General features: G+C 68.8%; 3 protein-coding genes across 3 annotated transcripts; 2 read left to right on the top strand and 1 right to left on the bottom strand.

The window, feature by feature from the left end:
• The first annotated feature begins 1012 nt into the window (after window positions 1-1012).
• On the top strand, window positions 1013-6857 carry WDR24 (WD repeat domain 24). Its single transcript, XM_035549116.2, has 9 exons — window positions 1013-1694; window positions 1958-2135; window positions 2895-3570; window positions 3889-4004; window positions 5058-5179; window positions 5381-5485; window positions 5595-5932; window positions 6138-6322; window positions 6490-6857. Exons 1-9 carry the CDS (start codon window positions 1145-1147, stop codon window positions 6656-6658), a joined length of 2439 nt encoding a protein of 812 aa, XP_035405009.1. The 5' UTR covers window positions 1013-1144; the 3' UTR covers window positions 6659-6857.
• A 231-nt stretch (window positions 6858-7088) lies between these two features.
• Window positions 7089-10045, top strand: JMJD8 (jumonji domain containing 8). The gene is given in 10 exon segments (XM_035549140.2): window positions 7089-7189; window positions 7269-7352; window positions 8035-8083; window positions 8172-8268; window positions 8402-8470; window positions 8567-8686; window positions 8784-8836; window positions 8838-8852; window positions 8936-9070; window positions 9217-10045. Coding segments are annotated over 10 exon segments (792 nt in total). The 5' UTR covers window positions 7089-7100; the 3' UTR covers window positions 9298-10045.
• Window positions 9830-13374, bottom strand: STUB1 (STIP1 homology and U-box containing protein 1; the record flags this gene model as incomplete). The annotated part of the gene is made up of 7 exons (XM_035549146.1): window positions 9830-10861; window positions 11035-11151; window positions 11448-11504; window positions 12111-12201; window positions 12475-12640; window positions 12734-12932; window positions 13237-13374. Coding segments are annotated over 7 exons (894 nt in total), but the record flags the coding sequence as incomplete, so codon positions are not given.
• Window positions 13375-13911: the final 537 nt, after the last annotated feature.

Genomic DNA, 13911 nt, shown 5'->3' with positions numbered 1-13911 from the left:
GGGGGGGGGGGGCAAGGGCAAGGTGGGAGTGGGGGGGGCTCGGGGTGCCCCGGACTGGGGGAGGGGGTGAGGAGAGCAGCCCCATGTCAGCACGGGGCGGGGGCGTCTCCGTACACCCCAGTGCACCCCCACGCCCCCCAACACCCCCAGGGCACCCCCTTATCCCCCATAACACACGCCCCCCCCCCCCCATATCCACCCCACTGCACCTCCACACACCCCAGCCCCCCCACACACCCCAGCGCCCCCACATCCCTCCTCACACCCCCCAGTGCCCCCCCGTCCCTCCCCATAACCCCCAGTGCCCCCCCATCCCTCCCCACCCCCCCCAGCACACCCCCTGCCCCCCAATCTCCCCATGTACCCCCCCGTGCCCCCAGTGCCCCCCCATAGCCCCCCCAAATCCCCCAGTGCACCCCCATACCCCCACGCCCCCATTAAGCCTCAGGGACCCCCACATCCCCCAGTGCCCCCCCCCCCCACCCTACACCCCCCAGCACCTCCCCATAGCCCCCCCATAGTCCCCGTGCACCCCCATAACCCCCATACCCCCGTACCCCCCCCACCCCAGCACCCCCCCCATATCCCCCGGGCACCGTCGCTCCGGGATGGGGGGCGTGGCCTGGTGCTGGGGGCGGGGCCTGGGTGGAGCGGGGGGCGGAGCCTGGGTGGAGCAGGGGCGGGGCCTGGGGCGGGGCGGGGTCTGAATGGGTCGGGGGCGTGGTTTGGTGCTGGGGGCGGGACCTGAGTGGATCAGGGGCGGGGCCTGGAGCGGGGCGGGGCGGAGCCTGACTCGGGGGGGTGGTCTTGGTGTAGGGGGCGTGGTCTGGCGGGGGGGCGTGGTCTAGCTCGGGGACGGGGTCTAGCTTGGGGGCGTGGTCTATGTCGGGGGCGGGGTTTAGCGAGGCGGGAGGGGGCGGGAGGGGGCGTGGCTTGGCGGGAGGGGGCGTGGCTTGGCGGCTGTTTCCGCGCCGGAGCCTGCTGGGGCCTGGCTGCGGCCTGCGGGGGCTGAGCGGGCCCGGGGGGCCCCGGGGGGAACCGGGGGGAACCGGGGAGGCCCCGGGGAGTGCCCCGCGGCCCCGCGGGGCTCGTTGTGGCCGGGCTGAGGCGGCGCAGCCGGGCTGAGGAGGCCTCCTGGGCCTGAATGCCGCCCGCGGTGCCGCCAGGCTCGGAGCCCGCGTCCCGGCGAGGGGTCCCCGCGCCCCGTCCGGCCATGGAGAAGATGTCGCGGTCCGGCGCGGCGCTGGGCGGCGCGGCGCTGTCGGGGCGCACCATGTTCTGCCACCTGGACGCCCCCGCCAACGCCATCAGCGTGTGCCGCGACGCCGCCCAGGTGGTGGTGGCCGGGCGCAACATCTTCAAGATCTACGGCATCGAGGAGGAGCAGTTCGTGGAGAAGCTGAACCTGCGCGTGGGCCGCAAGCCCTCGCTCAACTTCAGCTGCGCCGACGTGGTGTGGCACCAGATGGACGAGAACCTGCTGGCCACGGCCGCCACCAACGGCGTGGTGGTCACCTGGAACCTGGGCAAGCCGTCGCGCAACAAGCAGGACCAGCTCTTCACCGAGCACAAGCGCACGGTCAACAAGGTCTGCTTCCACCCCACCGAGGTGTACATGCTCCTCAGCGGCTCGCAGGACGGCTACATGAAGTGCTTCGACCTGCGCAAGAAGGACTCCGTCAGCACCTTCTCCGGTACGAGCCCGCCCCCCCGCTGCCCCGCTGCCCCGGCCGGGGTCTTTGCCCTCGCCCCGCGCCCAGGAGGAGGGTGAGGCGTGGGACGTGGTGCTCGGAGCGGGCATGGAGGGAGCCGAGGGGCTTTTGCCACTCAGGGTGGGCTCAGGAGGGCTCCTTGGGGCTGGTTTGAAGCCGGCCGCGTCTGTCCCTGCTTGGGGACCTCTCCCAGCAGCATCGCCGGAGCTCCGTCCCATCGCTTCTCCCCTTCTCTCCCCGCTCAGGCCAGTCGGAGAGCGTGCGCGACGTCCAGTTCAGCATCCGCGACTACTTCACCTTCGCCGCCACCTTTGAGAACGGGAACGTGCAGCTGTGGGACATCCGCCGGCCCGACCGCTACGAGAGGATGTTCACGGCCCACAACGGCCCCGTCTTCTGCTGCGACTGGCACCCTGAGGACCGGTGGGTGCGGGGCCGGGCCCTGGCAGCTGCTTGGTCTCCACAGAGACCGGAGAGCCCAAAAAATGGGTTCCCAAGGGAAATCAGGGTCTCTGACACCCTGGCCTCTGTGCTGTTGCTCGAAGATGGGGGCAGTTAGTACTTTTTCTTGAAGATGGAGAGGGAGGTGTGGGTTTTGTTTGTGTTTTTGACACGCCAGGGCTTCCTGAGCCACTGTTAATGCTCGGGTATGCCCAGTCTGGTGCCAGGGCCTTCACGTCTCGCTCTGGTGGTCAGCTCAGGGAAGGGCAGATACCAGCTCTCTTTCTTGCAGCTGGTCAGGTTTCCCTCCTGCCTTTCCCTGGGAGCGGTTCAGGTGTGTCTGTAAATAGTTGTGTCCACGGAGCTGTGCGCAGCCAGTGCTGTAGCACCTTCCTCGCATCCCGCTGTGACTCCTCGCAGGCTGAGTGAGGCACTGAAGTCTGTTCAGACTGGCCTTTTCTCTCTCTGCTGTCCATGTCCAGTAAAAAATAGATGTGGGAGGAATGAGGATCCTGTCAGGTGAGCGTGGTTCCGAAGATGCAGGACCTCAAATTGGGAGGGGAAGGAGAGGTGCTGCCTCACCTGGCTATTAGCACGTGGGAGGGTGCGATTGCAGCCTGGCTGCCTCCCCGTGGCATGGCCACGGCTCGCCCATGGCCGGGCACACGGCTGCATCCATGTCGTGAGCTCCACCCGCCCCGCGGGCCGGTGTCTCAGCATCTTTCCCCGTCCTTCTCGCAGGGGCTGGCTGGCCACAGGCGGCCGGGATAAGATGGTGAAGGTGTGGGACATGAACACCACGCGGGCGAAGGAGATCTACTGCGTGCAGACCATCGCCTCCGTGGCCCGAGTGAAGTGGCGCCCGGAGTGCAAGCACCACATCGCCACCTGCTCCATGATGGTGGACCACAACATCTACGTCTGGGACGTGCGGCGCCCCTTCATCCCCTCCGCCATGTTCGAGGAGCACAAGGACGTCACCACGGGCATCGTGTGGCGCCACCTCCACGACCCCTACTTCCTCCTGTCCGGCTCCAAGGACAGCACCCTCTACCAGCACATCTTCAAGGATGCCAGCCAGCCCATCGACCGGGCCAACCCCGAGGGGCTGTGCTACAGCCTCTACGGAGACCTGGCCTTCGCGGCCAAGGAGAGCCTCATCTCCTCCGACTCCAACCGCAAGCCCTACATCGGGGACCGCCGCCACCCCATCTTTTTCAAGCGCAAGCTGGACCCCACGGAGCAGTTTGAGTACATCTCCTCCTCGAGCGCCCTCAGCGTCTTTGAAACGGACGTGGAGAGCGGCAGCATGGACTGGTTTGTGCACACAGCCAAGCAGTACGCGCTGGCCGGCCGGCCGCTGGCCGAGCTCTGCGACCACAACGCCAAGGTGGCCAAGGGCTTGGACCGCAACCAGGTGAGCGCGGGGCAGGGGCTCCCGGCACAGACGTGAGGCTGGGGGATGCTGTGAGGAGGAGGAGGCCTGGCTGGCAGCGGTGCTCTGGCTCCGATATCCCGTCCCTCTGTCCCTTCCTCTCTGCCCTATGGCTGTCCTGGAAGGTTTCCCTTCACCCACAACGCTGTTGCCTACAGCAAGCGCAGATTTCCTTGCGTGCTCAGACACTCGGCATCCCCCAGAGCCTGCCCAGCTCGGGAGATTGGCAGGTGATTTGGTAGATTTGCAGCCAGGGGCTGCTTGGGACAGGCGAGGTCTGACTGTGGCTGTCCCACGCAGGTGGCTCAGACGTGGACGATGCTCCGGATCATCTACTCCAGCCTCGGCACCGTGTCGTCCGCTAACCTCAATCACAGCATGGGGAAAGGCAGCGCCGCCCTCCCGCTCATGAACAGGTAAGGGACGCCAGAGCAGCTCTGTGAGTGTCAGAGCCCCGGCCTCAGCCTGCCCTGGTTTGCAGGTTGGCGTCGTCTGAGTGCAGTCGTTTTCTGTGTGGGTGTGAGCAGCGAGCGGGCAGCCTGGCCTCGAGCCACGCAGGCTTCTGTGCTGCTCCTTCCCCTCTCTGAAGCGGTGTTTGAAGCTGGCTGTGGTGGGCGTGAGGCTGGTGTGGTGTCTGCAGTCACTTAACTGTGGCTGTGACCGTGGGTTGGGGACGCAGAGCCCCTGTCTGGCTGCTGGAGCTGCCACGGGGCTGGTGCGGAGACGTCTCCTCCTGCCTCCGAGAGGGAGAGGACAGCTCCGCTCTGCCAGTGGCTCGCTGGCGTTGAGAACCCCGCTGTGGGCTGACGAGGCAGGAAAACTTGTTTTTCCTCTTCCGAATGACACATGAAAGTGAGGAGCGAGAGCTCCAAATTAGCTGTCAGACCTTGCAGGGCTGGGTTCCCGGGATGAGCGGCAAAGACTCAAATAACATCAAACAAAGCCCTGCCATCGACCGAGCTCCGCAGCCAGCCAGGTCACTGCCTGTCACCAGCTCAAAACCACGAGCACAAGCCGGAGATCACGGCTCTGCGTCAGCTCCATTCAGTTCCTCTTCTGTCTCGGAGGAGCCTGCGAGCAGCGACGCATAACAAAGAGCCAAGCATCTTGCAGAGAAGCAGCTCCTGTTTACCCTCTTCTAAGCTGAACGTAAACAGCAAGAAGTGGAGTCAAGAGGCTGTGCTCAGCTCTGAAACCGCTCAGGGAAACCTCTGCAGGTGTCTTTGGTGGGTGCACAGAGATGCCAGGCTGGGAGAAAGGGCTGTGCTCACAAATGCAGTGTATTATTATTTATTTATTTTTTAAGTTACAAAGTGGGGACAGCTGACTCTTTTGCTCTCAGGAGAATGATGTCTCTGGTTTCACCATTCACATCGTAACTGGAGACCTGCATCCAGCCTGCTTGCTGGCTAGAACAGAAGCTCTAAACTTTTGCGACTTTTAAATTGAGCGAGCGGCTTCTTTTCCAGCTTCAACCTGAAGGACATTCCCTCTGGGTTGGGCAGCGAGTCGAGACTGGATCGCAGCAAAGGAGAAAGCCGCACGGAAAATATCCTCCTGGATTCCTCCTCCACTCTGATCAACAACGAAGGTAGCGTCTGGGGGGGGGGACGCAGTCCTGCGGCTGTCCTCAGCTGATCCCTGATGGCACAGTCCCGGACATAGGTGGCTCTGGTGGGTACATCTATCCTGTAAACGAGGGTATGCTCATTCCAGGGGGCAGCAGACAGGCGATTTACCCCTGTGACCCCCCGAGGGGGCTGTGCTGACTTCCCTCTCCCTGGGCACACAGACAACGAGGAGACGGAGGGCAGCGATGTCCCTGCGGACTACCTGCTGGGAGACGTGGAAGCGGATGAGGATGACCTGTACATGATGGACCACGAGAACCCGCACGGTGAGCGTGTTGCTGGTGCTGAGAGCTGCTGCTGGTCCCAGCCACGTGGCCGGATCTTCTCCCGGCCTTCCGCGCTCGTTCCTGACCGCACGGGTGTCTCTCCTTGCAGCTGAGGAGCAGGAATACAGCCTTCCCCAGGAGGCCTTCCCTCTGCGCCACGAAATTGTGGACAACCCGTCAGCCTTGGACCACCTGCAGGACAAGGCTGATTCCCCTCACGTCAGCGGCAACGAGGCTGAGACGGTGTCACTGACGCCCGTGGAGTCCTTCTCCCTCATCTCCATCTCCCACTCGCTCTACGAGAACCGCCTGCCCTCCGACTTCTTCAGCCCCATCGTGCGGGACACGCTGCTCTTCTACGCCGAGCAGGGGGATGTGCAGACGGCCGTGTCCGTGCTCATCGTGCTGGGAGATCGCATCCGCAAGGAGATCGATGAGCAGACCCAGGTACAGGGGGGAAGCTCACAGCCAAACCCACGGCCTCTTCCTCGCTGCTTTTCCCCCCCCGGGCGTCCTGTCCTGGCGGGCTGGGCAAGGATCGGCCCCGCTTTCAGGGCTGGCCCAGCACCGTGCGGGCTGGGGGAAGAGCAGCTCCCCCTCTGCAGGGCTCTGCCCCTGGGAGCTGGGGCTGACCTGTGCGGGCCGTCCCCAGGAGCACTGGTACACCTCCTACATCGACCTGCTGCAGCGCTTCCAGCTCTGGAACATCTCCAACGAGGTGATCAAGCTGAGCACGTGTCGCGCCATCAACTGCCTCAACCAGGCCTCCACCACCCTCCACATCAACTGCAGCAACTGCAAGCGGCCCATGAGCAACAGGGGCTGGATCTGCGACAGGTGAGGGCAGGAGCTGGGGGACAGCCCCGCGTCCCTTGCTGGCACAGCCTGGGGGCTGCCGGGGCAGCAGTACCCAGCAGGATGGGGCTGGGCCCCCCACCCCGTTCCCTCTCTGCGTCCCCTCGGGGCCTTTCCCAGCCCTCGCTCACCCCTTATCTCCGCCGCAGGTGCCGGCAGTGTGCCAGCATGTGCGCCGTGTGCCACCACGTCGTGAAGGGGCTCTTCGTCTGGTGCCAGGGCTGCAGCCACGGCGGCCACCTGCAGCACATCATGAAGTGGCTGGAGACCAGCTCGCACTGCCCCGCGGGCTGCGGCCACCTCTGCGAGTACACCTGAGCCCCGCCGCCGGCACCGGCCCCTCGCCACGGGTTTTGGGGGGGGGGGGGTGGCAGGAATTGGTGCCGCGGTGGGGGGCGACTCCCTGCGTATGTGTATTTATTTTGGGGATCCTGTGTACAGAGCCTGGGGGCAGGGGGCTCCCCGTCCCCCTGCGCGTGCCGTTTTGTACCGAATTAAAACCAAACCAGCCTCGGGGCTCCTGGCGTTGCTTGACGGCTGGGTGGGGGCCTCGGGGTTTCGCTCAGCCCCCTCGGGGTGGCCCCGCTACGGCGCGGGGGTCCCTATGGGGGGGGGGGGGGGAATGGTCCGCGTGGGGCCCAGCTTGTGGGCCCCACCTGGCCGGCGCTGGGTATCGCCCCTTTAAGCACGCCCCGCCTCCCCCCTGCCGGGAGCCGGGGCGGCGCGGTGCGTGCCGGGAGCTGTAGTCCGCGGGCGGCCCATGGCGGCGGCGCGGCGGCTGCTCGGCCTCCTGGCCCCGCTGGCCTGGGCCCGGCCCGCGGGCGGCGCCGCCCCGCCGGGAGGCGGCTGGTGAGGAGCGGGGCCGGGAGGGGGGGGGGTGGGGCGGGCAGCGAGCGGGGCCGGTACCGAGCGGGGCCTCCCGTTGCAGGCAGGCGGGCGCGGTGCCGGAGGAGCCGCGGTGCACGGTGGAGCGGGCGGACGCGTCCCTCACCGCCGGCCTCTTCCTGCAGCGGTACCGGGCGGGGGGGGGCGGGGGGGGACTCCGGGATGGGGATTCCGGGGGGAGGGGGTGGGCCTCGGGGGGGGGGATCCGGGGGGGTCCCGGGGGGGGTCGCCAGATGGGGGGGTCTCGGGGGGGGGGGGACCCCGGGGAGGGTCTCGGGGGGGGGTCTCGGGGGGGGGTCCCGGGATGGGTGTCCCGCGGGGAGGGGGGGGGAGGGGTCCCGGAGGTGAGTCTCGGGGGGGGGGGGGGGGGGGGAGGACCCTGGGGGAGGGGAACCGCGGGGAGGGTCTTGGGGGGGGGGGTCTCGGGTGGGGGGAGCCCGGGGAGAGGGTCCCGGGGGGGTCTCGGAGGGGGGGGGGGGGACCCCGGGGAGGGTCTCGGGGGGGGGGTCTCGGGAGGGTCCCGGGATGGGTGTCCCGCGGGGAGGGGGGGGGAGGGGTCCCGGGAGGTGAGTCTCGGGGGGGGGGGGGGGGGGGGAGGACCCTGGGGGAGGGGAACCGCGGGGAGGGTCTCGGAGGGGGGGGGCGTCTCGGGTGGGGGAGCCCGGGGAGAGGGTCCCGGGGGGGTCTCGGAGGGGGGGGGGGTGTGTGTGTCTCGGGGGGGGAGGGGGGACCCCGGTGGGGGGGGGGTCCCGGTGCCATCCCCGTGTTTCCCCCGGGGACCGCCCCACCGCCCCCCCCCCCCCCCCCAGGTTCGCCTTCTCGCAGCCCGTCATCCTGCGCGGGGTCACGGACAACTCGGTGAGTGCCGGGCACCGGGGGGGGTTGGGGACTGGGTTGGGGGGGGGGGTGGCAGCGGGGTGGCAGCAGCGCCGTGCCCGTCCCGCAGGCGTTCCGGGCTCTGTGCACCCGCGAGAAGCTGCTGGCCGCCTTCGGGCAGCGCCTGGTGCGCCTCAGCACGGCCAACACCTACTCCTACCGCAAAGGTGAGGCGCTGAGGGGTCTGCGGGCTCTGCGGGACGCTCCCCCCCACCCCCCCCCCCCCACCCCCCGCCTCACCCCGGTGGTCCCGGGCAGGGCGTGAGGGGGCTCCTGGCTGAGCTCTCGCCCTGCCCGCAGTGGACGTCCCCTTCCAGGAGTACGTGGAGCAGCTCCTGAAGCCGCAGGACCCGACCGCGCTGGGCAGCGGTGGGTAGCGCGTTCCCCCACCCCACCCCCCCCCACCCGCCCACAACCCACGGCCGGCCCCTGCGCAGCCCCCTCAGCGCCCGTCTCCCCCCGCAGACACCCTCTACTTCTTCGGGGACAACAACTTCACCGAGTGGGGCCCCCTCTTCCAGCAGTACGTGCCTCCGCCGTTCCGCATCCCCGGCACCAGCGGCGCCTACAGCTTCGGGATCGCAGGTGGGGGCCGCACGGGGCCGCGGGCTCGGCGTGGGGGGGGGGGCGGGGGGGTCACGCAGGCAGCCCCGGGGCCGCCCAGCACCCGCTCCCTCCCCAGGCTCGGGTTCGGGCGTCCCCTTCCACTGGCACGGCCCCGGTTACTCCGAGGTGGATCTTCGGCAGGAAGGTGAGCACGGGGGGGGGGTGGGTCTGGAAGCCACCCAGGGGCTTCGGCGAGGGGGGGGGCTGAGCCTCTGCGGTGTCTTCCAGCGCTGGTTTCTCTACCCGCCGGATAAAACTCCCCACTTCCACCCCAACGAGACGACGCTGGCCTGGCTCCGGCACACCTACCCCACGCTGCCGCCGGCCGAGCGGCCGCTGGAGTGCACCGTCCGCCCCGGGGAGGTGAGGGGCTGCGGGGAGGGCGCAGGCAGCGCTCGGCTCCTGCCCCGGCCCGAGGGCGGGAGGGAAAAGCGCTGGCGGCAGCTCCCCGTGTGGCGGGGCCGGAGCCCCAGGGAGCCCCCCCCTCCTCCGCCGCGCTCTGCCCGCAGGTCCTGTACTTCCCCGCCCGCTGGTGGCACGCCACGCTCAACCTGGACACCAGCGTCTTCATCTCCACCTTCCTGGGGTAGCGCCGGGCACGCTGCCCCCGCCGGGTAGTCCCCCCCGGTGTCCGTGCCCCATCCCGACACAGCGAGCGGCCCGGGGGGCACCGGACACCCCCCCCCCCCAAAACACTGGTGTCAGGACCAAGCACTCGGAGCTGCGGTTTTTAACTGGGCTGCCCCCCCCACACACACACACACCTTGAGTTAAAATTTACGCCGTGCCGCTGGGCTTGCACCAGCCCTGCCAGGCAGGGACGGGAGCTGGGGCAAACCCCGGCCCACGCGGGCAGGGTGGGAGCTGCCCTGCGCTGGAACAGGACCAGCCCCTGCTGCCTGCACAGCACACGCAGGGGTAGGAGGAGAACCGGCGCCTCGGCTCCAGCAACGCCACCGAACCTGCCACGAGGGGACAGGGACGAAATGCACACACCCCCCCCCCCCCCCCCCCGCCAGCCACAGGGAGAGGCCAGGGAAGCAGCCCCGGCCTTCCCCAGCCCCTCGCAGAGAGCGTCAGGAACCACGCGAGCGCTTTTCACATTTATTGCTGAAGGGTTGGTGTTGTCGCTGCCGTTGTCTCGGTTTGTTTTTATTGACATTGGCAAACGTCCAGAGCGCCGGGAAGCCAGGCAGGCCGCGGGCCAACCGCGCAGCGACGCTGCTGCCGACCAAAACGCTGTACTCAGTCAGATGGGGGGGGGGGTTGGTGGGTTTTTTTGTTTGGTTTCTTTTTTTTTTCCCAAAGGGATTTCATTAAAAGGAAGATGAACTTGAACCCGGGTGCTTGTTCAGGGGGGGAAACCACGGTCCCGGGGCCAGCAGGAGGAGGCACCCCCAGCCCTTCCAGCCCAGGGGCAGTTGTTCCCCAGAAAAAGCCCAGAGGCAAGGCAGTATCGGCAGAGCACGCGTCCGGCTCCCACCCCAGCACGTGGCTATTTACAGGCAAGAGGGAGCCACCACCCTGGCCCGACGGGAGCTGAACGAGGAGGAGGGGAGCTATGTACACGGGGAGGAGGGGACCCGGCCAGAGCCGCGCGGGGAGCACCGGGCACCCACCCCAGCGCGCTCCGCACCCGGCTCCTGCCGCGGGGGAGCAACTTTGGAGATTGTCAGCACGGGGTGGGGGGGGTGGGGGGGTCCCTTCCCTCCTCTGCGGGCGATGAAGGTGTTGTCGGCCCTCCCAGGCAGCCACAAGCCACCCTCCTCCATGCCACCAGCCAGGGCTCCTCCGAGCACCGCGCTCCCCGCGGGCGGGAGCCTTCGCGCCTGCCCAGCCGCGGTTCCACGGGAAGGGGGAAGGCAACGTGCCCTCGCCCAGCGCTGCCAAAGGGTCCCTGGGCACCCAGAGCGGAGGGGGGACAGACAGGGAGGGAGTAAGGCATGGCGCCAGCCCGGCCAGGGCAGCGTGGTGCTGCGGCCAGGGTGGCGGGGAGAACCCAAGGGGGCCGGCGTGGCCCCTCGGCCGTCAGTAATCTTCCACCCAGCCGTTCTCCGAGATGAAGGCGTCGATCACCTCCTTCATGGCGAGGTTGGGGATCAGCTGGTCCTGGGTCAGGGGACTCCGCGTCACGGGATCGAAATGACCCACGCGCTGCAAGGGAGGAGGTGGCCGGGAACCGGTTACGCCGCATACCCGGCCCCGGGCCGGCGGCACGGCGGCTGCTTGGGCTAGCGCAGCACCCGTGTGGCGACCCAGCCCAGAGCTTCCTGCTGCTGCCAGGGCAAGGAGGGCGCAGGGCAGGAGCGTCCCCAGCCCACCCGTACCTGGAGATGTTCCTCTATGTCCTTCCTGTCATACGTGATCCCGCTGGGCGTGATGCAGGGCTCCCTCATCAGCTCGAAGCTGATCTTCCCGCACAGGTAGTCGGGGATGTCCCGCTTCTGGCTCGAGAGACGCAGAGCCGGGTTAGGAGGGGCCGGGCAAACGCAGCCTCAGAATTAAAAAGTGCTGAGAGGTGGCGGTGAGCGAGGGTGCAAGCAGCTGCATGCCGCAGCAGCGGCTCGGACGGGGCTTGCCCCTGGCACGCCGTCCCCGCTGCTGGCCAAGGGCTGGCTTGGGAGGAGGGGAGCGCAGGAGACTTAAGCCGCAGCTTTACCTTGGCAGCAGGGACTGAAGTGGGTTAGAGCAAGCAGTTCTGGCTGGGGAGAGCGGGGAGCACGTGCTGGGCCACACTCACCTTCCTCTTCTCATCCACCTGAGAGAAGAGCTCGTCCATGTCTGCCAGGTACTTGTCCTGAAAGAGGAAGGTGCGCAGTGAGGGGGGAGCACAGCCCGCTCCCCCTCTCCCCTCCCATGTCAGAGGCTCCAGGCAGGAGCGAGCCCCGGTATCTCCCACCCACGGGTGCTGCAGACCCAGCTTGCCCCACGCAGGGACGGACCCCACTGCCAGCGGGGGCGTGGATTTGGCCACAGGTCCTGGGGCAGCCCCTTGGGTTCCCAGCTCCCCGCTTCCCAACCCTCACGGTTGAACCGCGTGGCAGAAGTGATCCAGCTTAAAAATAACCCTCCTTTGCGGGGCTATTTTTATCCCCGGATTAGTCCCCTGCTCCGGGACACCACGCAGATCCGCACGTGGCCGCAGCGGGCGGGAGCCGCTCGCATCGCGCGGCCATCGAGGAACCACGGGCACCGCATCCATCAGGGCACAGCGGTGTCACCACTGCCAAGCTGCCCCAGCTGCGACAGCAGGGCGACAGAGCAGGGGCCGCTGCCACAGGGGGACACGCAAGGGGGACAAAACAGAAAACAGCAGCTTGCGTCGAGCCAAGGACGGGGGGGAGCAGCACCCTGGGGAACCCCGGCTCCCTCCTGCCTGCTGTGTGCCCGCACGGCCACTCACGTGCTTGGCCTCAATGCCGGCCAGCTGAACGCGGCTCCGGCTCTCGTCCACGTTTTCTTCTTGCTGAGTCTTGCGGCACTCGGCCAACTCCCTAGGACAGAGGCAGGAGAAGTCAGGGCAGGGATCAGAAGCGGTGACGGGATGCCAACGCTGACCCAGCCCCGGGGCTCTGCTTGCCCAGGGAGGCAGGGGTGCTGTGCTCGGAGCCACAACAGCTTCACGGCACCGAAAGATCTTTACAGCGGCTTGCTTCTCCTCCCACCGCCTGCCACACGCGCGCACACATCACCCATGGGTCACATCCACGCCCTTGGGCTCAGCCGTGCGGGAAGCCGAGGGGAAAGAGGACCCCGGCTGCCGTTACCTCTCCTTCTCCGCCATGATCAGCTTGGTCAGGTAGGAGTGCAGCTCGTTCTCTTGGTTGATCCGCTTCTCCTCGATGCTGTTCCAGCGCTTCTTCTTGGCGATGCGCAGCGCGCTGGGAATGTCGTCCCCGAAGTTCAGCCGCTGCTCCTTGGCGAGGTTGTAGGCTGGGGGGGGGGGGGAAGATGACACGGGGCACGTCTCAAAGCCCGGCCGCGTGGCTGCGGCACCCCCCCGCCCCGCCGCCAGCCGCCGCTCACCTCTCTGCAGGTTGGCGATGGCCTCGTCGTAGCTCTCCATCTCCATCTGGCACTGCCCCAGGAAGAAGTGCGCCTTCACCGACTGCCCGTCCAGCTCCAGCGCCCGCTTGCAGTCCGCCAGCGCCTTGTCGTGCTGCTGCATCTTCAGGTAGCACAGGGCCCGGTTGGTGTAGTACACGGCCACCAAGGGGTTCCGGTTCTGCGGGGCAGACGGGTGTCAGCGCCGGGCAGGGTGACGGCGCTGAGCCCGGGCACCCGGGGGTGCAGCGGGACGGGGGGGTGGCACGGAGCGGGGACCGCGGGGCGCTGCCGCCACCCAGCCCCACGCCTCCCTACGGGGGGGGGGGGGGGGGGGGGGGGCACCGATTTGGGGGGCGCCCCGGGGAGTGGGGGGGGGGGGGGGGGGGGGGCGGGGGGGGGGGCCGTGCCCACGGGGCTGGAGTCGGCCCGGCGGTGCCCGAGGGGGGTGGCTCGGGGGGGAGGGGGTCCCGGGGCGGACTCACGATGGCGCGGCCGTAGGCGGCGGCGGCCTCGGGGTACTTGCGGCCGCCGAAGAGCCGGTTGCCCTGCTCCTTGTGCTCCTGCGCGCTGTGGCTCTTCTCGGGGCTGCCGCCGCCCCCCGCTGCTCCCGGCCCCGCCGCCGCCGCCGCCGCCGCCGCCGCCGCGCCGCCGGGCCCCGCCGCGCCGCCCTCCCGCTCCTCCTTCCCCTTCATGGCCCGGCCCGGCCCGGCCCCGCCGCCCGCCGGGGGCCGCCGGCTCCGCTCCTGCTGCGGCCGCGCACTGCGACAGCGCCGCCCCGCCCGCCGCCGCGTCACTTCCGGGGGCGGGGCCGGGGGCGGGTAGGCGGGGTCTGGGTTGGAGGGGGGCGTGGCTTGGTGGCTGCGGGCGGGGCTAATCGGGCGGGCGGGAACTTGGCGGTGGGCGGGAACTTGGCGGTGGGCGGGGCGCGGTGGGCGGGGCTACTTTTGGCGCGCCCCTGCGCAGCGAGCGCCGCTCCGCTCCCCCCCCCCCCCCCCCCCCCTCCGCCGGCCTTACCGCGCGCGCGTCCCCGTTTCGTGCTCGTCATCCCCCCCCCCCCCCCCATAACACCCGCCCCCAATTAGCGCAGCACGGCATCATTAAGCTCCCCCCTCACACACACTAATTACCGACCCCCCCCCGCCCCGCAGAGGCCGGGC

The sequence above is a fragment of the Cygnus atratus genome, chromosome 15 (genome assembly GCF_013377495.2).
Source record: "Cygnus atratus isolate AKBS03 ecotype Queensland, Australia chromosome 15, CAtr_DNAZoo_HiC_assembly, whole genome shotgun sequence".
Taxonomy (NCBI): domain Eukaryota; kingdom Metazoa; phylum Chordata; class Aves; order Anseriformes; family Anatidae; genus Cygnus; species Cygnus atratus.
This window is presented reverse-complemented; position numbering and strand designations above follow the sequence as displayed.